The sequence below is a fragment of the Carassius gibelio genome, chromosome B13 (assembly GCF_023724105.1).
Source record: "Carassius gibelio isolate Cgi1373 ecotype wild population from Czech Republic chromosome B13, carGib1.2-hapl.c, whole genome shotgun sequence".
In the NCBI taxonomy this organism is placed as follows: domain Eukaryota; kingdom Metazoa; phylum Chordata; class Actinopteri; order Cypriniformes; family Cyprinidae; genus Carassius; species Carassius gibelio.
In genome coordinates, this window is record NC_068408.1 from 29989678 (window position 1) to 30016226 (window position 26549).

A 26549-nucleotide genomic window follows, 5' to 3' on the forward strand; every position below is an offset into this window, starting at 1 on the left:
TAAAATAAGTATATTTAAATAAGTGTAATTAAAGTATGCATTCATATGTGTTAAGGGCTAGATTGTCACTGCAGGAAACAGCTGTGGTGTGATGAGTGGTGAATGAACTTTACAGTAGAGAGTAGAAACTGATTGCTCCCTTGATACCTTTTGTAAACTGTATTTATGACAAAGAACAGCGCAGATACAGATATTCTAACAATCTATCGATAAACACACCTTGTGTCCTCTTTTTCTGTTTGAGTCCGCTTGCACTGCTCCACCGTGGTCTGCAGATTGAAGAGCGCATTGAAAGACGGAGAGGAGACCAATCTTCTGCCATGTTCATATGAAATTTAAGGGGACTGACTCTGAGGCGATCGCAAATTTGTGTACAGTGTATGGAGCTAAATGCTGTAGCTCTGCTAAAAAAAAGCATAGCGACGCCCATGCTTCTAGTGTATATTTCAGAGAACCAGGACAAATATTCCAATCGATCTCTCAGGCATTTATGCATCGAAATGAGGCGAGTTTCGTTACCCAACCCTAGTGTTTCCTGTGTCCAGTGTTCAGTGTTGTCTTTTTATTGTGATTGTGTTCCTAGTTTTCTGTGTTTGAGTTATAATAAATGTGGTTTCCCCATCATGTTCCTGTGTCGTGTTTTTCACAGCAGCCACACGTGACAGCTATGTTGTTGTTGCCAGAATAATACATCAATCGCTAGATTCATTCAAATATATATACATCAAGAGCCTAGTGCATCAGGTAACAAGCAGTGGGTAATATATGATTTTAATACTTGGGTCCAGATTTAATAAACAGGGAAAATTAGCATTAAAGCACAATTCCATAAAAGCTCTGATGGTAGGAGAATATTCTGCGGGTAATTTACTGACAATGCAGATATTAAAGAACACAGATGCAGCAAGATCATTTTTTCATAATTACCAATGTAATCTACCAAGAGTAGCGTAAATTACTGCTGGCTTTAAGACATGATTTTTTGGGAATTGAATAATGACATAAATACCAGTAATTTGATAAGAGCAAACCTTAGTAAATCATGTTGCGTGATTAATTTTAATGATCTTCTCCTATAAATTGTGTGTCTTAACTCCTACAAATGCATATTCAGTAAGGCCAGGCACAAAAACAACTTTCCACACCTTCTCAGCATTAATTCTTCTTCTTCTCTTTAGTAAGTCCTGACAGTACTATTTTAACGCCAAAAGACAGTTTGTGTTGGTGCAAGCTTTTAGTAAATTTGGCCCTTGGAAACTTATAATTATTGTAACTCTGACTTCACTTGAACACACTGTAAGATCTGAGAAATGCAACAAGGCTGATGCAATTCAGCACTATAATTAATGCAAATAATGCATATTTATTTATTATTATTATTATTATTATTATTATTATTATTATTAGCTTTTTTCTTAACAATAAGGCAGTGTGTTGAGTTGGCAGACGGAGTATTAACCATGTTTGACAATTTCTTCACACAATTTTTGCCGATGACTGATTGATTCAGAAAGTTTTTGCTTCAGCAGTGCCAAGAAACCTTATGCCTTTAAATGTCTTTCTTGCCTTCTTTCTCTGATATGTTAGGAGTAAGGGTATAAAACAGGATGATGAAGACTTTTTAGCCTTGTGATATTTCCTTGTGTTTAAGCATGGCTTAAACTATGCTGATATTAAACATACACTCTGCAAACTAAAAAAATAGACCTTTTGCTATATATATATATATATATATATATATATATATATATATATATATATATATATATATATATATATATTTATATATATAGCTTGACCACATGATAGGTAAAAAAATTGTTAGCCTGAATGCACTGTAAATCACATTTATTTATTTTTGATATTAAATTGCTATATTTATGAGTCTGACAGTCTATTGATATTGCTCAAACATTCATGTTAGGGTTCCAAACCCCTGACTATTGTACCTCTGCAGATGCATATGAATCATTGCTATAACATCCAAACAACAACTCCAAATTACTCCATCAAATACAAAAATAATGCACATTACATGTATTTCCTTTAAAGTGGGTTTGTTGTTACTTGGATTTTCTACAAAAAAAGGGCTTATTCATCATTTTGTACTAAGTTGTAGAGCTTATCCTTAGGCTCTTTTTTATGCTCATTTAGCACATTATACATTCAATTTTGTGCATTATTCATTAATGCCAGAGACTGCAAATGCCATTGCAGATGGTGTTTTTGAAATGGCAATGAAACAGCATCTACTGTATGAATATGAATAAATGGTGGCTAGATATTAGGTCAATCCAAATCAGTTCAAGAAACAGTCACAGTTCATCTGATATGTTGATTTTAGCCCCACTGCTAATTAATAGAATGTGTGAAATACAAACTGTGACTGACATTGTAAACTTTGCATACTGAGTTCTTATTGGTCCTCTTTCTTAAGTCTGTTTGCATAATACATTGCAGTTAGTTTTGTCTTCCTTGCATGTATTTAACAATTTGTAGTCAGATGTTAATGCAAAATGAACAACCACCAAGTGAAAATAAGATGTCAAATGCAGCAAATTTACAATACACAGAAGCAATGGCTAAGCTTCCCTATATGTTTAACACTCTTCATTTGCTGACTTGCAAACACCAGTTTAGTGGTTGATGTTTCTGAGAAAATAACTTGTTTGGAAAATTTTTTACTACATTTTAAACATTTTATATTTAACTAATTTTCACATAAGCAGTGAAGAAGCCCTGTTTGAGAATATATGCTACTCAATCTCTTCACATCTCTACTTCCTTCCAAACCAAAACTTCCTTAGTATCATGTGAGGAAGCCAATGAAGCCACAGCAACAGAGCAGCTGCTCTTTAAAGCTGTCAAAGAAAATCCCTGACTAAACACAAGGGAGAAGCAGTTAATAACCTGGCACAGTATAGGGTTGGAAAAAATACCCTGACTTTGTCAATGATTGAGTCAAGTTATTCTGAGGCATGACCTCAAAAAGATTAGCTCAGGTCGTGAGGGCTGGATGTGTTCAGAGGAAGTGTTTTTAGTGTGGGGCTGGATAGAAATATCTATTTGAAAGACTAGTGAGCTGCGTATGAATAAAGCATTTTAGGCATCATAGGTACACTGTGGACTCAAAGACCATTCCAAAAGGTAGGCAGCATTATAACATCCCTTCTAAAAATACCACATTTTAAGACAGCCTTTCATTTATGCATATGGAGAAGGAAATCCAATAATACAATGTGACAAGCTCAGTGAAAAATAATAATAAGAAAGGTTAAGGAACAGAAATATCAGTTATACATGCTGATTTTAATCTATTCAATACAAAAACACACTGATAAAAAATAGTTCACTGTAACAATTTTCATTCTTAACGAATTGCTAGTGTCAAACGATTGTAAGTTGAAAATGAGTTTGACATTAGCATGTCGCTAAGCTAAAATCACAATACTCCTTACAGCATACATTCCTTGAGTAAAATAGGCAATCTATAAATAGATTGCACTGTTTACTGAAAGAATAAAAATTGTAACCTGCATTTCTCTTTTATCATCCACCATCTTGTATTAATTTGTTTGCTTGTTTTCAGTGAACTCATCTCAATGCATTGCACTGATTGCCTTCTATGAATGACACATGCCTACCTCTTGGAAAAGCTTTTGAATTCTTCTCTAGGCAGCTGACAAAGCGATAGTGATGACAGCCTGATTATACTGCATTAAATTCTTGTATTGACGATTATATGTCTTTGAATATCCTATTGTCATATAACTTATATTGCGTTTCATTCTTTTCAATAGCAACAGCAATAACTACAAAAACATTGCAATTGCTAAATATGTGTTTGCTCTCTTTGTATTGTTTACCCTTTCAACAGCTAGGACCTGTGGCTCTAATCTGCGGGGCCCTAAAGGCATCATAACATCTCCAAATTACCCCGTCCAGTATGAGAATAACGCACACTGCGTGTGGGTCATAACAACGGTGGATCCACAGAAGGTACGTCTGCAATGTAAATCTAAATTGCTTCCTAAGGCTGACTCCAAGTTATGCCAGTGTACAAGCCCACAAAACACACTTACATTCCATTTTTAATCTGCAAACCCAAACATGATATGCAGCTAAATAGCCACCAAGACACATTGGATGGGACCTTGCATATATGTCAAAAATAATCTTAAGGATAATTTGTGAGGACATTTCCGTTGCAGTCAACAGTGTTTGCATAATTGTCAACCTCTTGCCCTGACTGTCTCTCGCCATTACTGCGTCTCCAGAATTGATTAGGTTCGGCCACATGTCTTCAGCTCTGTGGAAAGAGTGATGGTAATACAATGCGGCATGACCTCGACATACACCGTGAGAGTGACTCATGCTTTTGTTACTAAATCAAGACCAAATGAAAAAAGTCAAAACAACATATTAGAGTAAACAAGACCTATTCTGCTCCACATGCTTTGCATCTATCCAGATTTTAATACTGGGATAATGTGTCTGTGTGATCTTATTGGATTTACTTTCAGATCTTGAAATTACTGTAAAAATGATCTAACATTATAACACAATTTTCATTTCAGATATTTAGTTGACATTTAGCAACTATTTAGCTGGATAATACACCAAATATTCACCATATACGCCAATTCAGAAGTATGCAGACTTGTACGATTTATTATATTTGCGTGTGTGTATGTATGTATGTATATATGCAATGTATGTATCAAATATTGATATTTATTTAAACTTCATGATAAAAAGGCAGTAAAGTTATGTGAATAAGTAGAAATTATTTTACTGCATTGATTGAAACCGCTAATTCCTTTTGTTCCTTTATTGTGGAAAACATTATTATTTTTAGAATATGCAATGTAAAAGGTTGGTTTCTTTGATAAAGAGAATAACATTTTAGTTTTGATCAATTTAAGAGCAAAAAACAAGGACTGTACGAGACATCATCCTCAACCTGAATGATGGTGAGCTCTAATTGTATTGGAGCCCTAAACACGTTTTTGAACACATAATGTCTCTTAGTTTGGGATATTTACTTATTTTCTTTTATTTTTTTCTTTTTATGTTGTCTTGGTGTATTGTGTATCCATGAAATTATCAGGCAAACTGTAGTCTTCCCAGAACATCTGAATTTGTTAAACATTCAGATTCTAGAGCATTGGAATCATAGGAAAAAAAATATCTGATTTATAAAATGCATCCTTCTGAAACTGGATGCTTATAATTAGTCATACAGATGATAGACTACTGTAAAATCTTAGTGACATGCCGGTAAATCAAAAATACCTGTTGGCCACCATCATAGACAGACTTGAATATCATAAACATTAAATGCATGCCATGTCACAACCAGTATATTTTCACTTCTGGCCACATGTTTTTGCTTTGATCTTATGATGAAAGATACATTTATTTATTTGTTTATTTATTGTTTCTGCTTTTGCTGAACAGAAAGGCTCTAGAAGGGAGTCTATATAGAATGCATTAAAAGGCATAATTAAGTAGAATATACTAATCATGAAGCTTTTTTTATTTTTTATTTTAGTTTATTCTGATCAAATTCTAACGTGGTATCACTGATATCCTTAATTGTCTGACTATCTGACTTCATCTTCTGTAGCGTCTAAAGGACAATACTAAATTAAATGACAATTATATTCAAAAGTTTAAACTTTTGTGTAAACTTTTGATATATATATAATTTAATTTTAAATTTTAAAGTAAATGTATGCATTTAGCAGACACTTTTATCCTAAAAGACTTAAAGTGCATTCAGGCTAACATTATCTATCTATCTATCTATCTATCTATCTATCTATCTATCTATCTATCTATCTATCTATCTATCTATCTATCTATCTATCTATCTATCTATCTATCTATCTCTCTCTCTCTCTCTCTCTCTCTCTCTCTCTCTATATATATATATACATATATACACACACACACACACACACACACACACACACACACACAAACACACACACTGTATATCTAAACTATTCTCTTCGGAACTAAATGGAAACATGTTGTATGTGAAATATCTTATTCAGGTTAGTATTAAAAAATAAATAATAATAATAATAACATGTATGTTCCCTATTATTTTGGTAAAAAAAAATTACATTTTTCTGGTACTGAAAAGGGTATGTCATATTTTGACATCAACTGTACAATATGTATATAACAAGTGTAGTATGAATGTAATGCAGCAATAAGACATTCTCCATGTTGCTTTTGTCACGTGTTGCCAGCGTCACCTCATTTCCATTAATGACTCCTCTCCTGTGGCCCCATGGGTAAGGGTAAAGTGTTCACCGGATGCTCATTTAGGCACTTGGGTACTTTTTGCATTCTGTTTTGTGAATACTATACATTTGCACATCCTAATCATGTAAAGGAGTCACATGCTTATCATGTGATTCACAAAGTAAATTATATTACTCTCAGTCTCACGTGTGGTAAATTTACACTCATCTGTGTTAGGCTTCCTGGGGAAAGGTTACGCTAAAATGCAAACGCAATTCCTTTGTTATCTAGCTTTTTGTTTTTAGATGATGTTGAACCATCACCTTAGAGGCCCTTCTTATAATATTCCATGTAGAAAGCACTCTCCACCATTAAACATTCTTTAAAAGTTAACTTTTTTTTTTTTTTTTTTTTACTCTTTTCAGAACAGAATGTTAAGACCTCAAAAGATCATAAAAATGCAGTCTTGATCTTTGTCTCTGTCATAGCATATGGTCTGAGACAAGAAGGTCATGTTCTACAATATGCTCTGACTGCTGATACAGTCAGATTTAAGGCAATTTCAGTAATAGATATCAGCATGCTTACAAACCAGTAGCATTTTGTCATGTTGATCTGGCCTGGATAATGTTTATTGTCCATACAAAAGAGAAGCCATTTACCGACAAGAGAACTCACCGCACCACGTCATTTACTAGAAAATAGGTTACAGAGTTGATGTACGTAATCTCAGTCAGATTCATCTCATAAAATTCTTTGTTCCTGTCCTTGAGTTGCTTTAGCTAAAATATTTAGTTCATATTAGCTTTAATATATTTCAACGCATTTTCCACTAGGTTGATTTTTTTTTATTTTATTCTTTTCTGTGATGTTCAGAAATGTTGTAATTGCCGACAGTTGGATGGCTATATTTTTTTTTTTTTAATGTCACCAAACTTTGAACATAAAACAGGTTAAATATGTGACCCTTACTTGCAAAATTAGTCAGGAAGAGCAATTTTCAAAGACAAAAAAAAAAAAAAAAACCTTATAATTCAACATTATAATTTCAAATACCTTCTAAATGATATACAGTATGACTTGTTGGACTGAGCTACAGCCATTTGAAGGTGAAAGAGTCAGCAAAGTTAATTTTGAGAACACTCCAGTTAAAGTTTTCTGATGATTCCAAAGCAAAATCACCAAACAACGTTACTTATTTTCCTCCATTAAATTTTTCTTTAATTATAGTGACTATATTATTATTCGCAATATAGCTATTTAGGTTTATTTTATTTTTGTTATTAAATATAAGAACAAAAATGCAAGTGCATGTCTTTTCTTTTAATGTTTGATTAACATTGAGAAATATCTATATTAATACTTACTCTAATCAATGCATGGATCTAATATAATGTTACACATCAGTTTTTCCACAACCACTAACTAAATGTTCATGTAGGACATAATAGATTATGATTATGTGAATCTTGTCAAGACATATTTTGCAATAATACACAGAGAGGTGTGTATTATGCACGCACTTTGCAAATGTCAGTCAGCGCAATCGGTTTGTTTTCATCAGCATGGGTTTGAAAATCATATTTCACTGGTATTTCACTGAAATTAATATTCACAAAGCTGGAATGCTGCGATTTGCAACACTAGACCTACAACTTGTGGTGAGAAGCAGCAGTCGTCCAGTAGTGAGGAGAGAAAAAGGTGCTCCTCTCAGAAAACGTACGAATAAAGATCATTGTAGATGTTTAATTATTATTTGCAGCTCTGGGTTCACTAGCAGAGGGCTTAATGAACTAATTTTTGTGAAAACCTCAAATTCGACCATAACAGACATTTTTCATTTCATTTGCCCGTAGCTCAAAATTAGACTGGGCTTTCCGAATCATTTTGCCAGCACGGGTCACATTTTAATGCTTTATATCATCTGGATGGTCATTGGTCATGGTACATGAATAAGAAGAGTCAAGTAAGAATATGAAAAAGTTACAAATTTGTTCCTAGAATCTAAATCATTCCCAGTAGCAGCAGAGTATACTTCCAGCATTATGTATTCAGAAATGCATGCTGGATTTCTGTAGCTCAGCAAGGACATGACTACTCAGACAGTGCCTGATAATGGGGGGTACATTTTGTGTATATCATACTATCTGTTTTAATTAAAATGAAGGGAACATGCACTTCAGTACTGGCTAAAGAATGTATTTTTATCACAGGCATTGGAGATTTGTAGCCTCTTTGTTGCTTACGGAGCGTGTCGATTTATGGTGTATTTCGTGTTTCCTATGAGTTTGGAGATGGGGCTGTTAGGCTGAAGGGTTGAAAGTTAAGCTGTTTAGGTTGGGGGGAATTGGGATCATTCAAAAAATATTTGAATTTGTAGTTTTTTCATGTATAGGGCTAGTGTTTTGGGAGTAAATGTATATGGTATTTCTGAAATCAAATGAATCTTGTAATGTTAATGCATCTTGTGATGAGAATGCAGACATGTTCAGGCAGAATTTGAAAGTATTTTGCAATTTGTTTTATTGCTCTTACATATTTGAATAGTTTTCTAGAAAATGTGTGTTGTGATAAAAGCTTGATGTGATGCAGTAGGTTTTTATGTTGGTAAATGACCTCCTTTTTGGACAGAAATATTTAAAGCCAGATTAACATGAAATGTAAGTAGTATAATATAAGTAGTCATTCATCATTTTTGGACTGGATTTTCTTTGTGTAGTGGCAAGATCAGACGTGCATTGCCACAAAGCTCACAGGTCAGAGGGAATGCTGGTTGTAGCTGGTTGTAACACTAAATGTGATTTGTAAAAACTTATACTTTCTCAGTTTTTCTCCCTCCTGAACGAATAAAAATGCACAATAAAACCACGCCATTTAGCAATTTCTGAAGAACATCGCGAGCCGTCTTCTCTCAAACTCATGGAGAGTCATTGAGGCAGCTGTCAGGACTTTTCAGTTTTGTATAAAATCAAGAAATCAATAATTCTTTCAAGCTGGTTCAGAGAACAATTGCTAGGATGACCTGTCACTCTCTGATTGTGTTTATGTAGACCACAAGTGCTGTTTTTATCCTCTTGCTAAGTCTTCTGTAAGTAAAAGAAGAAAACAAAATGAATCTTTACTTTTGACAGGATAATTTAAAAGCCTGTATTTTAGACTTCTAGTTTAAGGTCTCGCCAAACAACTCTGTATCAGCACTGACATTTTATACAGATTGCTTGTCAAGATCTTCTCAGTGTTGCTGAATCGTTCCTTTCTTTTTAAACTGATACAGCTAGCGTGCTTGCTCTATTACTATAAATAAACCCATAGACACTGTTGCAATTATAAAACGTTTATTTGACTTTTATGTGCATGTTCCACTGTGCTGTTATTTTTGTGAAAATAAAGAAATAAAGAAATATTTGTGAGATAAATCACAGACTATAGTAGTTAAGCAGTAATGTAAAAGATGTGTTGTCTGCAACCCTGGGAATACAGTTGAAACGGTTGGAAAGATGTTTGGACTGATCAGAATCCAACACTGGTATTCTTTAAAACTAAAAAAAAATGTTTTAATGATCTATTTAAAAGCACTATATTTATTTAATTTGATATTTTTATGCATACATTGCAGATGTCTGAACAACACATTTACCAACAAATTTCTCATTAGTAATTATCCATGAGTTAAAGATGCTGTTACCAGTGCATAACTTCACTAATATTTGCCAGATTAAAACTGTAACATTGTAAGTTATTTGTGGGATATTTATACTTCAGTTCAACCACAATTGTAATGAAAGCAGATGATGTATAAGGCAAAAAATGCCAATAATGAAAAGACAATTACAATTATCAGCAGAAAGTCCCATTTCCAAGTTGCACATTCCAGACAAAGAGGTCTTTTTAATGTTTTTAATTTTTATTATTTTTTTTTTTTTATTCTGTTACCTTGCTCTGTGCCTTGTTCTTCAAATAAGGGTATTGTTAAGCAAAAATCACTTATTCACCCTGTTGTTTCAATTAATTAAGTTTTTCTGTTAAACAAAATTAATATATTTAGAAAATTTTGAGTAACCAAACAGTTTCTGGTACCCACTGACTTCTATAGCGTGTGTATTTAAAATATTTTTTGGGGGAGGAATATGGAAATCACCAATAACCTTTCGCTAAATTTATATTTTGTTCAGTGCATTTCTCAACCGTATCATTAAGCTTCAACTACAGTTGCAAGTACCATTGTTCACAACATAGTTCAAGTATTCTGTGTTTTTTTAAAAAAAAAAAACAATGCAAACACACACATATATACATACAAAAATATATAGAAGTGTACACAAATGACATGATAAAAAAAATAACAGCTTTCTGTTGTTAGGGTAAATGGCTAATTGTGATCTCCATTTGATTAATTAGCAGAAGTTATTACTCCAACACTCACATGTGACATCATTAACGACAGTCGTGTATTGTTAAAGCAAGGTGCGATCATGGTACTTGGTTTCGGGGGAAAAGACATGACTAGCTAGTTAACTTCTAATAGTAATGATTCCTAAAAATAGCGATTCATCATTCAGCATAGGCAGTGAGATAGTTGTGTACACCTTTTTGGGGGGGAATCAACTTATTCAATTTACTTATTTCCCTGCATATTAAAATATTAGTATAAAATAAATTTGATTCCCTCTCATGTTCAAAATTTTCCAAAATTTCTTTCTTCAGTGGAACACAAAAGGAAAGTCTAGGCAGAAAGGCAGTCTCAATTGCGTCTCACTTTCATTGCATTAAAAAAAGAAAAGAGAAAAAAAATGACTAAGGCTGTCATACTGAATAACATCTTTTGTGTTCCACTGAAGAAAGAAAGACATACGGGTTTGGAACAACATGGGGGGGGGGATGGGGGGGGGGGTAAATGAAGACATTTCTGAGTGAATTATCTCTTCAATATGGAATTGTAGAAGGTAACCAAAAAAAAAAAAAAAAAAAAGAGAAAAAAATTCCCACCAATCATATTTAAAGATGGGACAGAATATTGTAGAAATAATGGCTCTTTCATTGTCCGTTTAAAAAAAAAAAAAAATGTGTGGATGTTGATAATAGGGTTGTCCTAATTAAGCTTGATTTTTTTTTTCTTCTCCTTCCGGTAATCACTCCTTGAATCCAATTTTCTTCCTGCCGCCTTCCTTTCTGTGCTTACATCAAATGAACATGCATCACCTTTCCTCGGGCTTCGCACCACACATGGACAGAACTTCTCAAAATCTAACATATCTTGAATTAAACAAAATGATTTAATTGCACCTTCATCTCTGCTTCTTCAATCAGCCTTACATGTGTAGCCATGGAGAAGAATCGAGAGGCGACGACTGACTTGCCTTGCTGTTGTGTTTGTCTTCTTCTTTTAATACGATCACTCTCTGAGTCAGCCTCATGTGAATAGGCCCATTCTGCTCTGGGCTTTTTGCTCTATGGTGTTTGTCATGACCTCTCATTTATTCCTGTAGGTCATCAAGCTGGCTTTTGAAGAGTTTGATCTAGAGCGAGCATACGATACATTAACAGTGGGCGACGGAGGGAAGATAGGTGATGCTCGAAGAGTCCTTTATGTGTGAGTAAAGCAAAAAGGGTTCTTCTTTTAAACACATGCTTCTATTCACAAACGCCTCCATGACTTACTTATTTATGTTCATGGAATAACAGTTTTCTTTCAAAAGCAACCGCCACATGACATAGGCACTGAGTTTGTGTATATTCTATTCTTTCATATCTCCATACAGTACACAAATCAAAGAATACATTTCAATTTTGTGCCTCTATTCTAGTCTCACGGGATCCAGCGTGCCCGATTTGATTGTGAGTATGAGTAACCAGATGTGGCTCCATCTGCAGTCTGATGATACGATCGGATCGCAAGGTTTCAAGGCTGTATATGAAGGTATGTCACTGGAATGTTTGGAAACACTTTCTGGTTTTCTCTTTCTTAAGGTAATTTCCCCCAACTCCTAGTGATGAAACAGGACTGTAAATGGTCACCCTTTTCTTCTTTTCCAAGAAATTTCAGTGTGTTGTTTATACTCTTTTACAGTGAAAATGTTTGACTTGGTGACTTTCGGTTGCTAAAGCGTACCCGTTTTAAAACGGCATGCAAATTGAAGGCAAATGGAGCAGCATATGTGCTGTGAAGACACGTTTGAAAAGCTTGTCTGAAATATTTTACCTGCCATTCATCCTGTAGGAGAATAGCATCAAAACAAGTCAGATCTGAGAACACACTGAGGCATGTTTTTACATATACACAGATAAACCGATTAATATTGCTACAGAAACAGCCATTTCGTGTTCACAAGTAAACATGTTGCACCCTTATCAAATTATCAGTTCAAGATCTGAACATCATGACAGTGGGTTGAAAATGTTTCCATTTTACATCTTGTTCTAAATTAAGAAATATTATTAGTATTTGATCAGCTAATGATTTTGTAACAATTGAAATTATTATTATAATGATTTAAGTGAAAAAGTAATATTTCTTCACATTATCAGTGTCACCAATTGGACCTAGAAATAGAACATAATATTATATTTTTATTTGTGAAAATAAACACTTTAATTTATTCAATAAAAATAAATAAATAAATAAAAAATAAATAAAAATAAAAATGTTTTTACAAAGTATGCTGTTTAATATCTTGAAATTTTTCCCTAGCCATTCTTCACTGTAAACTCTAACCTCAAAATTGAAGAATTCTCACTGCCTGGATAGCCCAGCACAATGACACAGACCCAATTAACTTTGTGTAAACCCAATTTCACACTTGTGCTTCTAGTCACGTTGTCATGTTTGACAACATTTCCACCGATACCCACTGGTGGAACACTTTGTTTGAGGCTGTGTAGATGATGTCAAACTCAAATTCATCATCATATACCTTCATTTAAAATTTCTTAGATTGGCAAACGATTGTTTTCCCCTCAACAGAAGTTCCAAACTTTACAAAAACAGTAGTCACGAATACTTGTCGACAGATATATCGCCAAGGCCGATATATCGGTCAAAATTTGGCTTTTATTTTTTACATAGGCATCGGTGTGTTTGAGGTGGGACTTTTATTTTGACAATGCCTAATACAGATATAAGTCTATCTGATAATCAGATAGAACTGTTAAACAAATGAATTAAATGTGTACAAAAAGTATTATAACGATTGATATTATATTATTAGTAACAGAAAGGCAAACATAATAACTTCTCGCTTGCCGTCAGCATTCAACAAATAAACATATCATTTAAATAAACCTTTAAATGACTGATGAAAATTTACGATTTATGGCACGTTCTCGCGGTACCAGTCAGATCTCACGTGAACGTGACAATATCCTCTCAGACCATTAAAATATATTTGCAATTAAACTGGCCCTTTCACCAGTGGTGGTATGTAAGCTTTTTTATGTTCACATAAGGCAAGTGGACTCATGATAAGCAGTGCAATTATGCAGTGTAGCCTTTATCCAGTCATAAAAACAGAATTCACAGTTTTATGCGGAATGTCACGGAATTTGTCAAACTTTGAATTAATTAATCAATCAAAAGTAGGTCATCATGTTAATGAATGGCGCAGACACACATTTCGTTTTCTACACACAGAAGCACACCTGATGCTCGCGTTGATCCCCAATGCACACACACTTCCCAGATTACAGAGGGCCCTGTTGGTTACAGTGTTTACTTTCTTTTTGTTTATATATTTCAAAATATTTATTTATTTGTGAAAAATACTGTATTAGAATTATAGAACCAGGAAGTTGTCATCTAAAGTATAAGTATTTTTTTATTTTATTTTACACATTTATTGTAAACAATCCATTTTAAAATGATTTCAAGTTTCTCAAACATTAATTAAAATGAATAATAAATGAATTTGAATAAAAATAAAACATATACTTGATGAAAATCCTTTATTTACACATTTCATTCTAAACCGATAAGCTGAAATTCAGTCTTATTGCTAAGACTAACCCTCCACAACTCCTAAATCTCATTATTTTGGTGTCAATCATTTGTAATTCTCAGTATTTAAGGCCTTCAATTTCTTGTCTGTAGAAGAAAACTATAACATGACTTAAAAAAAAAATGCAAGAAAAAAAAAAAGTCATGGATCTGCATACTTGTTGCCTTAAGAAATACCAAAAAATACCCTAAAGTGTCAACATATGTACGTAGTTGTAAATAACATACAGATGTAATAAAAGAATTAGAGTGCATTAAAAATAATAGATTTCCTTTTTAGGCAAACTCTTCCCCCAGGTTCTAACACTATTTCCAGGTAAAGAATTGCCTGTTAATAAAATAAAAAAATCCACAAATCAAATCACCATAAAATAAATAACCTTTTAAAGGATTTTAAATAGAGAAGGCTTGTGTAATTACTAAAGAAAAACAAATGTGAACTTTGAAAAAAACTGTTTTACACTTAATTGCACAGAAAATGATGGATGATTTATTTTTCCAATCATGGTGGCTATCACATTTAATTTATTAGCCTTTTTCTTGCCAGTGTCTAAGAAACACAGTGACCTGTCCTGGCAAATTTGACTTTTTTGTCAATAGCACACATTATAGATTTGTTTGGTCTAGAGCTCAAGCAAGGTAAACACATTAGCTTAATAGTGTGTTAATGGTGGTAAAAACCCTGTACAAAATATATATGCAAATGTTTAACAGAGCATTTCTATAATTGTTAATGTTACCGGTAGCCTTCCTGTGCATTATTTAACACTGTTGCTTGTAAAAGCAGTTTGCTTTGATGAGTTGGCAATCCAAACACGATTTTTGTGGATTCTTGAACTAATCACCTGTGGCAGCACAGGTATTTAGTGTGCTCTTAACACCTTGCAGAGGTTGTGGAATCTGTCTCAAGTGGGAAACTCATCCCCTGTAGATTATCAGCTGGCTGGGTCAATAAAACGCTTGCTGCTGAGCTGACACCATAGCTGTTAACATAAAAATGAACTCTTCCTGAACATCATTCGTTTGTCACTGTCATTTTATGCTGCCTTCCAAAACATTTCCTGGAAAAATACAGCCTTAGCTCAGTATTCAAAAATGTGTCTAAGGGCTGCTCTGATACTGTCAAGGATGGCACAGAAAAAGCAATGCTAAATGCAAATGATAAAAGGCAACTAGCAATCTAAATATATTAGGATAGCAACATTAATAGGTTTGTCCACCTCTGAAGGTTTGAATATATTTCCCATTTTTGTTGTTGATGTCACAGAAATTCTAGAGACTTATGCAGTTCATGTTAATATGAATATATTTCAGTAAGCACATTTTTGTTTGATTTTGCAAATTCCAAGTCCTAGAGCAGCACCACCGTGTTACTCTACTTACAGTGTCGAAAGGTGGTCAGATTGCCAGGCTGAATACAACATGTTTAAATTAAATAAATCATGCTCTCGTTTTCCACAGAAATTGAGAAAGGTGGATGTGGAGACCCAGGCGTCCCTGCATATGGAAAGCGAACTGGGGACCGTTTTTTACATGGTGATGTGCTGACCTTTGAGTGTCAGGCTGCTTTTGAATTGGTCGGCGAGAGGACAATATCGTGCCAGCAAAATAACCAGTGGTCTGGAAACAAACCCAGCTGCGTCTGTAAGAGTCATTTTCTGAAATGCTTGGTTATAATTAACATGTTGGCATTTAGAATGATTAATGTATCGCCTCTGTAAAAGCATGACATCTAGATTAGGGGCAGATATGAAGCCGAATGGCATCTGTCCACGCTAGCAATTCCCAGGTTTGCTGTATGAGACATCAATTATCATATATCTGTTTTTGGAAAGTGTTACTGTTTCCTATTCTCTCAAGAGAACTCTGTGTTTGTTTGACTACACAAGTCCAGAGATATGACCAATAATAAAAAAAATAAAATGTTGTACTTTCTCGACAAAGCTCAGATTATGACATGTCGTCATTCCTGCCCCATGCAAACAACTCGTTATAATGGTCTACGTGAATCCTCTTTCATCTCATCTTTTTTAGAGACCAATTTGTGTTCCCGATAGCGTATCTATTGTGGATGAAAATAAATATTGTAACCTTTGTAATGGAATTATATATATATTTGTCTTCATCTCCACAGTCTCCTGCTTCTTCAATTTCACCACTCCGTCAGGCATCATCCTCTCGCCAAACTACCCAGAGGAATATGGAAACAACATGAACTGTGTGTGGCTCATTTTAGCAGAGCCGGGCAATCGGATCCATCTCATTTTCAGTGATTTTGAGTTGGAGCCCCAGTTTGACTATCTTATTGTGAAAGACGATGGCATGCCTGAGCCCACCACTTTTGGAACATTCTCTGGGAAGGATGTACCATCGCAGATCGCCAGTAATGGGCATATAATGCGCTTGGAGTTCCAGTCGGACCACTCAAACACGGGAAAGGGGTTTAACATCACCTACACAAGTAAATGTGATATTAATATTATGTTGTGTTTTAGAGGTGAAGTGTGCAATTTCTGCAACAATAGGGGCACAAATAATGTAGCCGTGTTGGGATGCTTATATAGAGCAATGTTTGATAATGCCACAGAGCCGCATTGTTTCACCTTTTCAGGGAAATCATCCTACGGATTGCTTATAAGGCAATATATCTACATATTAAACTGGGATATAACAAAGTCCCTTACAAGGCAAGTCAGTTCACTCGGCAGCAATCCTGGCAGCTATTTTTAATCATGCAAGTATAGCTCCTATCCAACCAAATGGGAAAATACCAAAATGTCAAAGAGTATTTCACAAACTCACATTTCAAGACCATGTTTAAAAACAGCATGGTATCATAAACATCGCTTCTTATACTCAAAAAAGAAGAAAAAGATGCTGTATTTTTAGGTTGTTCTAGCCCAATGTGCAAGTACAGTGTAGTGAAAAATCTGAGCCCATGTTTCACATAAAGACCAGGTGGTGACTTTGCAGATTAGTGATTGGCTCTTTTGTTTAAAAGGCAAGATATGCCACATGGCTGTGTCCTCCTGGTTATATATTGAATAGCATAACTGTGTGATTGTTTTGTATTTATGTAGAAATGATATCTTTCAGTGAGTCTGAAAGATATTTTAATCATTTTCTCTCAGGGGTAGCCAATTATCTTATTTTTCCCTACATCTTGCTAGAACAAGTGGCTATTTTATGTTTTTGCAGTATACAGCTTGTTATAGGATTTAAGTCAGAGCAATATCTTTGAAGTTGAATAGATTCATTTGTAATATTGACTGTTCAAGGTAGAGAATGTTATGGTGCAATGAGTTTATCTTTGAACTTAAACAAAAATGTGTTTTAGTATTTAGGTCTTGGTGCACTGCAGACCTTGATAATCTCGATTAACAATGACACTGTTGTGAAACCCAGTGAGCTATATATGCCTATGTAGGCAGCATATAAAGGCATAGACAGAATCCATAAAAAAGTAAGCAGCATGATTAAGATACTTTCCTTTGAACAAATTCTAATGCAGAATCGTATGTATGTAATTTTACACAAGGGAATTGCGAGACTTCCCCTAGCTTGTCATTGAAAAGTTAGCTAGCTTGCTTTGCCCGCTCTGGAATGTAACTTTGATAACAGTGAAGTGTTTATGTAGCTTGACTGGTACTAGGTTATGGTTTGATTCCTAGGAAACATATATACTGAAGAAACACATGCTATGGATTTTTTAAAGGGATTTTCTAAGTGCATATGTATACCGTTTCTCCGTATTAACAATATTAAAGACAGTTTAACTGTTAGGATGCCATTAGGGATACTTCAAGTCAGTGAGCTAAATGGCTGAAACAGCACATATTTATATTTTTAGTGAATAGATGAAACTGTGACCAAGATCTATTTTGGCACATCTGTGTGGGAACAAAATGGGTTGGTAGATGGAGCCAGTAGTTGTAGGCAATGTCATTGTCAGTGGATTGTGTGGTTTTATATCCCAACAGTGCTGCTTCAGTAATGGTGTGTCATTGTCTCAGAAAGGAGTAGACATGTTTCCCAAAGTGGTGCTGGAGCAACTGTCAGGCATGGCCGTAAGAACAATGAGGCTGTCATTTGGGAATGGGGTAGAGCTGCGTACATGCCCTAAGCCCTGGCCGCAAGGTCTCCATGCATTAGCCATCACACTTCAACAGGGACCTCGCAGACAGATGTGTTCACCAAATGAAAACACTAAAATAGCTTTGGCAGGATTCTCTGCTTCTGCGAGTGCACATATTGAATAATTGAAGCTTCCACACTGACATCTGTGATGCATGTGCGACACATATGTGAGCTGTCTGCAGAGTTGTGTTAAGGGAAAACAGAGTTGACAAAAATCTTCAAGCCATCTTGAGTGTGTCTCAAACCACTGTGTGGCGGAAAAAAATAGAGGGTTTAGAAACGAAGGCTGTAATGCGACTGAATTCTCTCTGTTGACGTTACACCACCTCAACGTCTCTTTTTTTTTTTCCTCTTCGTTTTTCTTTTTTTACGTGGTTCAGATTTATTTTTCATGTGAAATTGTAACAGTTACTGTAAAATTAAGTAAGGGATAAAAACTGACTGATGAATTATGAAAATTCATGCACACCCAATGATGTTAATCATTAATGGTGTTAATGCTGCTATGACACAAATTGTAGTGTGCACAGTGGCATAGCATCAGGGCATGCAGGTGCATATGGGCCTTAACTAAACTTAAAAACGTGACGTAACATTCAGTATACATCATTCAGAACTGGAAAGGGTCTGCTTGGTGCTTCACCGACATGATAAAGATATCTATATAATGTTTTAAATTACTATTTTAAAACTATTTTTTTTTTTTTTCTCGACTTAAAAAAAACAAAAAAACTCTGATTGGTCCATTTATGAGACAAATATTCAACTTTATTTCATGCTGTAAATATTAAAGCGGAAAATGTAATTGATTTGTATGGAGCTTGAACTGAGGCGAATTAACTCACACATTAAAAACCGTAAAAAACACATTTATTGTTTGATGTTTAAAGACTGAGACTTTGTAGTAACAAAGCACAAAGCTGCGATAATTTTCCAAGCATTGGTCTAAATAAAAATGCTTGTGAATAGTCATGATTCACGTAACGTTATTCACTACAGAAAATTCAACAATAGGGCCAAAGTTAAGTTAACCAAATTGGAGCCCATATCATTTGCGGGGGCCCATACAAATTTTTTGCATATAGGCCCAGGGCTGAATCGCTATGCCACTGAGTGTGCATTAAATTTTCATTGATTTGAAATAATTCTAAATAATTCAGTGAATCAGAATCAAGTATTCAACCATACCATGTAGCAACGTAAATTAATGTCTTGTATTTTATATATGCTTTGCATTATGCAGTATTACATTCATTACTGTTGCTTTTAACCCTAATTCTTACCATAATGTCCATGTGCATGGTATGTTTGACCACACAGTGTATGCACAATTTAACTTATGTAACACAGTAATGCCTACTATAATGGAAAATCTTGACAAAATGCTTTTGCTTGTACATGAGAGCATAACCTAAACTTAAAGGTAACAACAACTATACTGGTGTACAGGACAATCATGTAATTCATACACAATTCACAATAATTCACAATACTCATACATATTTGCCCGTACATGATGGCGTCATTCAAACATGTGCTATCACGTGAAGAGTATCGAGGCAGCTATATACAATATCAGGTTAAGTTAATGTATGCTAGCGTCCTTTTCACATGTGTGTTGCAGATTCTCAAAATAAAGTCAAATTCTAGTGACGTTTTGGTGCCACACAGGTTATTTTCACTATTGCAACATTTGCCTTATGAGACTGGGCATTCTGGGCAAGATCAGTTGTGATAGGTGTTCCTTAAAAGATAATTATAGTTGACTTAATTGAAGGTTAGGTACTCTTAATTAATGTTAAGTGCTAATATCTTCTCAGCCAAGAGCAGGCAGGACCTAGATTAAGTACTATATACTGCAACACTGATTATACTTTTATCCCATGTCTGTAGCTTTTGGTCAAAATGAATGTCACGACCCTGGTATTCCCATTAACGGGCAGCGCTTTGGAGAGCACTTCTTACTGGGCAGCTCAGTGCTCTTCACGTGTGATGAGGGCTTCATCAAAACCCACGGATCCGAATCCATCACCTGTGTCATCCAGGATGGAAACGTGGTGTGGAATGCGGCCGTCCCCCGGTGTGAAGGTGAGAGAGCTCTTAGACTTTACTCTTCTGCACCTCTTCTGAAGGTGCTGCTGGGATTTGTGAGATGGGCTGCTGTTGACATTTTATTTTTTCTGCTCTCTTACTTTCCCAGCTCCATGTGGCGGACATCTAACGGCTCCCATAGGAGTTTTACTGTCCCCTGGCTGGCCCGGGTACTACAAAGACTCCCTCAACTGCGAATGGGTGATTGAAGCCAGAAAGGATCATGCCATCAAGATATCATTTGACAGGTATTGATTTGTTTTGGATTTTTTTTTTTTTTTTTTTTTTTTTTGCGTGTTAAACCCCTGGATATCACTGTCCCCTTTCTGGAAACCCTGGCAGCAGTACAGATTCTCGCTTTTACAAGTTTGTTCGTTAACCTTCCAGTATAATCTCCCTCATTAGAGTAATTCTGCTAAAGGCCTGGGTCGTAAGCAGATGTTCCGCTCTTTCCGATTTCCTGTGCAGGTTTCAGACGGAGGTTAATTACGACACACTTGAGATTCGGGACGGTCCCTCTAACTCATCGCCTCTGATCGGCGAGTACCATGGCACTCAGGCCCCCCACTTCCTCATCAGCACTGGCAATTACATGTACCTGCTCTTTACCACCGACAACAGCCGTTCCAGCGAAGGCTTCCAGATCCGCTATGAGAGTGAGTCAGCTTCTCATCTTTCCTCTGCAGTGATTTAAATGCACAGATATTGGGTTTTCACACTCCACGGTGGGCGGTTCTGCAGTATTCCTCAAATTTTGGCTGGACACGCTCTCTGGTGCATGTAATGTAATTGGAACAGTTTCTCCAGGGTTACAATCAGATTATAGTTTTCTAGTTGTCTAAAAATTATTTTGAGAAACCCAACATGTGTGTGCTAGTATCGCGTGACCAGCATCAACATCCAGAGGCAATAGCTAAATTTAACAGAGGTGAGGAACCTCTGCGAATAATTAAATTGATCCGAAAATAAAGTTTGTTTTCTTTTTGAATATGTTTAGTGGTATTGGGTTTCTAAACTGTGCTGTAGAGTGCGATTAAAGTTTAATGTCCTGCTGACACAAGGCTGGTTTGTTTGTTAGTGCAGGCTCAACAGATCGACAAATCATTATTGTTAAAAGCATTGTTTTAATGCTCTTGTAGTTATTGTTGAATTGCTAACAGGGATTAAGCCAGAAAAAGCCAAAATCGGATTTGGAATCTGTTTTAGTGGACCCCCCACAGGGATATAGAGGGAAAAACCTGTGTTTAATGGAGAACGGATAAACCTCCAATAGCATAAAAGCCTTTTGAATGATTTATATGTCAATTTTATTGTTAAAGCCATTTATGTGCTACTAGTGTCACTTAGCGGAATAACAAAAATAAAGCATATTGTCTTTGTAAGCACCCCATTCGTGCGTCACACCTCCCTGAAACCAAACATTACAAACACAGCTCTTAAGGGTGTATAAAAACGTAAAGACACGTCTCAACAGGTAAAAGTAGGCCACTTTCAAGTAAAGTTCCAACATATTAGGAATACGCTTAAAAATTGAAGTTTAGCTTACCTGTCAAGAAGAAACTTCTTCATCTTGATTGAAACCCAAACATTCCATCAAATATATTCAATCTTGTAAAAACACTACAGATCTTTTACCCTGTTTTATCCAATTGTGTGTTCTGTGTATTTTTGCAAGTCTTTGCATTTATTTATTTATTTAGCTTTAAGTAAAAAAAAAAAAAAAAAAACCTGGCAGAGTAAATTACATTTTAAATTGAACCATTTAATATTCAAAGCAGTTACAGGACATTTCACTTTGTATTTATATTGTTAAAATGTCAGTAGTATATTTAAATTAGCATTGTGTACTCCACATTGTGTTTCTCCATGCTACCTGCACCTAGATCTGCTGATTTATTTGTGAAAACTACAGATCGTATTTCAGCATTCTTGCATAGTTGAATTGATCTCAGTACATCTTCATGTAATTGGGAATTGTAATTATGTATGCTTATGGTTCTGTTCTGTACCCCGGGGGGTTTGTCTTGCTGCTTTCCCCGCTCTGTCCAAGCATGGCTGCATGGACAGGCGTGTGGAGTGTTGCCCAGAACATAACCATACCGCCAACACTAACTGTATGCAATTATAATTGTCATTAAATATACTTGACGGAAGTGGTCCTGATTGAATAAATAATTAATCACAGTGTAGTTTAAATGGGCAGGGTTCAATAAAATCAACTATGAAATTATTGTACACTTTATTGTGTATGTAACATAATCAGTCAAATCAGAGATAAAAAATTTGGTATGTTTGTAAAATGCTGCAATAATAAGTCAGTAAACCTAAATAATAAAAATAATAATAATTATTATTTTATTTATTTATTTTTTTTAAAGCTGGCTAACAATATTTTATTTTTCACCGAAGAAACTCAGTTTACATGTTTTTACTCTTTACTACATATCTGATATCTCACCTTCAAAATAGATAAATAAATCATGCAAGGAACTATACAAAAGTCAAATGTGATATTTGTTGCATCAGTGATACAAAGGAACATTTATAGTAAAAGTAAAACCAGAAGTAGTATCAGACAAAGATGTAAATAAACAGAAAGTAATCTTCCCAGCTAACAAAATAATACAATTATCAATTTAATCAAATTATCTTAATTTAAAAACAGAAATGTTAATAAATGAACACTTTTCAACCTAATAAATAGACAAAGTTAACATTATTGTAAAAAAAAAAAAAAAAAAAAAAAAAAGCTGATTAAAACAATGTGGCTAAACATAAATTATTAAATGAATGCTAAATCATTTCTTATGTACACAATAGTAGTTGAGTGAATTTATTATTATTATTGTTATTATTATTATTATTATTATTATTATTATTATTATTATTATTATTATTATTATTACAAACATTTATGTTTACAGTATTTTAGTTAAAAATGCCTTTGGTTGGTGCCACGGGATGTTTTAGTTATCAGTTATAAAAATAAAGAAATTATTGTCTAACACCAGTAATATACAAGAGAAGTGGGAGCACTTTGCGTAGTCTACTCATTAGTCATTGGGGGCAGGGGGCAGAGTGGCCCCTTAATAATTTAGTCCCTTTACCTTTGCATTACTTTGTTTTGAAATCTGATTTCGTTGTGCCTTGCTGCTCAAGTGCAGTTTTGATTGGAGTGTTAAATAAACCAATCCTTGTTCCAAAACCTCATTATTAAGAAATTTAGCACTGCTTGTTAAACATATAGCATATGTCCATGTACCTGCTTGTTTTTTTATTATTGCAACTTTACAAATAGGTCTGTGTGTAAAATTTAATGTTATCACTTTTTACCCCTATGAGCTTAACTGAAAATGCAAATGGTATCTTTATAAAAACTAAATGGCTTGACAAATAGTCTCCAGTTGCTCTTTTTCAGCAGTAATTTAACATCTTTATTATAATGTAATGTGCTGCAGTAGAGAAAGAAGAATGAGAAATGTGGGCAGGAGGGAACATGAGATGATTCTCAAATGATATTCACAACTCCCAATAAATTACCTCTGACATTACGCCTGATATATATGAAACTCATTCGTGTCAAAGTGTTCCCATTTTTCAGACTTTTGGAAGGCTATCACAGGTTTATCACCGGCCAGATAATAGATCCAAATGCATGTGAAACTGACAGGTGGAAATATTCCTCAAATGCCAGCCTCTGAGGGGAAACAATGTAGAAAAACATTTTTCTTTTTTCAATTTTTTTTTTTTGTCAAAATATTGAAAAGGTAAGTAGAAATACGAATGTATTGGTTTGAGGAAGGAGACCACTGTGGGACTGATATCCGCTGATTTATACTGTGTAAAGTGCTTCCGACAAATCCCCCTTTAAATCTAGACCTTGAAGGTGAAATGAAATATTTTTGTTTTATATGTTTTGTTCCTCCCTCACAGGCATTATGATGGAAACAGATTCCTGTTTAGATCCAGGTATCCCGGTGAATGGGAAAAGGCACGGGAACAATTTTGCCATAGGCTCCAGAGTGATGTTCAGCTGTGATCGAGGCTATACTCTGAGTGATGATGAACCCATTGTGTGTGAGAGGAACCATCAGTGGAACCATGCCCTGCCCAGCTGTGACGGTAGGCCATGTTGTGCTCTCTCAACTCTGGTCATGTACAAGAGAAACAGCTCTTCCCTAGTGTAAAGTTGCCTAAAAATTGGACCCTGGTGTCAGCTTGCACTCTATGCTTTAAACACCCAGGGGTTTAGTTTCCTTTGGTGAAGACTTTGGAGGACCCTGAAAATCTGGGGCCTGAGGGCACTGGTCCGGGCTATAAGCCAACCCTGCTAGGCCACATTACAGTTTTATCAGAGGGGAAAGGGTAAGCCCCCTTAACACTCCCATGAGATTTGAGTTCATACATTTTTGATTAGAGGAGAGGTGACTGGCATGCGCTGTTTCATAGATAACCTTAAATGGGGAGGAGAAAAGGACAGGGAAGTGGGAACAAATAATGGAAAGCCTTAGCCAAATACCTACAGGAGAGTGCTTTATAAAGCTGTTTATCTTATTTGTTTTCTGATTACAGGGATTGAAGTAAACAAAGTGTTTTCCAGTAAGAGCAATCAGGCTGTTGCCGGTCTGTTCTAGAATTCCCAATGTTCTCTTATGCCTGCATCTTATCAGCTCCGTGCGTTTGCTCTAACAGGCTTTGATTCAGCATGATGGGCTCTCACTAGAGCCTGACCTTCATTACAGACGGGACAGATAGACTCCCCATTTGTTTGCGGGAGAGTAAATACATGTTCACAAAAATGACACATTTCCTTCCTGTCAAGCTGATTATTATTATTAAATGGAGAGTTCAGACTTACAATTCTGATTTGTTGAGTCTCATTCTCAGCCATTTTAACATTCTGGTTAAAGCACTGCACTGATCGGCCACAGCATTAAAACCACTGACAGGTGAACTGAATGTGCCATATATCACAGGTCTTATAGAGCTGTTTTGGCAGCATGAAGCGGTACCTATATATTATAGTGTTGCTACATTGTTTGGCAACTGTAAACAACCTACACTAGTCAAACAGCAATAACACACTTAAGGCACTGCACTGGAGTGATTATACCATGGCTAATAGGGTTTTTGGCACTCCGATTTGCCCATATTTGCTACAAATTTGTTAACAAAAATTGTGTGCAGGAATGATGCATTCCTATGGCTAGTGTGTTTGGGAGGAAGGATTATTTAACTTAACATCATGAATATTTACTAGGTGATGTAACCTTTGACCAACTAAAGCTTATTTTCCTAACTAACAATCAACATCACCAATTACCTGCGTTAAAATGACTGTTACTCAAATCTATAAACTTCGCTTTAGTTCTGTCGTATGGCTCGGTTAGTTTGCCTTATAAAAAGTTAGAGTGACTTCAGATTTAATAAACCAGAATTGTTATTTGATGAAGAGATTTAATGGGCCATTTAAGGACAAAATGCTGAGGCTCAAAAATGTGTGTCCTGTCATAACCTGCACCATATGATTTATTTTGATAAAAGCAGGACGGTGAACATGACTCAAGGACACATTCAGTATTCTGTTATGGTGTCTGCCTTACAGCTCTGGTACCTCGAAAAAAAAAAAAAAACAAGCACTTTTTTTTTACTATCTCCACTGACAGACGTTCACCAGTTAGAAAATTGTCTCAGTTCTTATAGCTCCTTTTGATCTTCTTACAAGTAGTAGTGCTGTATCCGATGTCAACCTCCTATTAGTTAGGCTATTGTTAAACTGCTGCTTTGCATGTAAAAACATCTCTATTTCCATGTTTTGCATCCATCATCTTGTAGTTTCGCTACAAAGAGAGGAATCTTTGCAAGTTTTATTATAGCACACACACACACACACACACACATATATATATATATTTTATACATGTTCTGGATATTGTTTGTTAAGTATTTTACGCAGAAATCTGCATCAGCACAACCTGGGTTCATATGTGAATCATTGATGATTATATTGTTTGAGCAGTGATTAGTTTGGAGCACCCTGGCGACCACCCGAAACATCCTAAGCAACCATAAA

At 35.2% G+C, this 26549-nt stretch overlaps 1 protein-coding gene across 1 annotated transcript in view; it reads left to right on the top strand.

The window, feature by feature from the left end:
• The window catches only part of LOC127970623 (CUB and sushi domain-containing protein 1-like), a 531205-nt gene that overhangs the window by 367198 nt on the left and 137458 nt on the right, over positions 1–26549 (top strand). Inside the window, exons 10-18 of the mRNA XM_052573279.1 lie at positions 3878–3999; positions 11745–11848; positions 12063–12175; positions 15710–15892; positions 16383–16709; positions 20279–20473; positions 20586–20724; positions 20945–21132; positions 24410–24598. Of these exons, the coding sequence (XP_052429239.1) occupies positions 3878–3999; positions 11745–11848; positions 12063–12175; positions 15710–15892; positions 16383–16709; positions 20279–20473; positions 20586–20724; positions 20945–21132; positions 24410–24598 (1560 nt within the window). The remainder of the gene's footprint in view (positions 1–3877; positions 4000–11744; positions 11849–12062; positions 12176–15709; positions 15893–16382; positions 16710–20278; positions 20474–20585; positions 20725–20944; positions 21133–24409; positions 24599–26549) is intronic.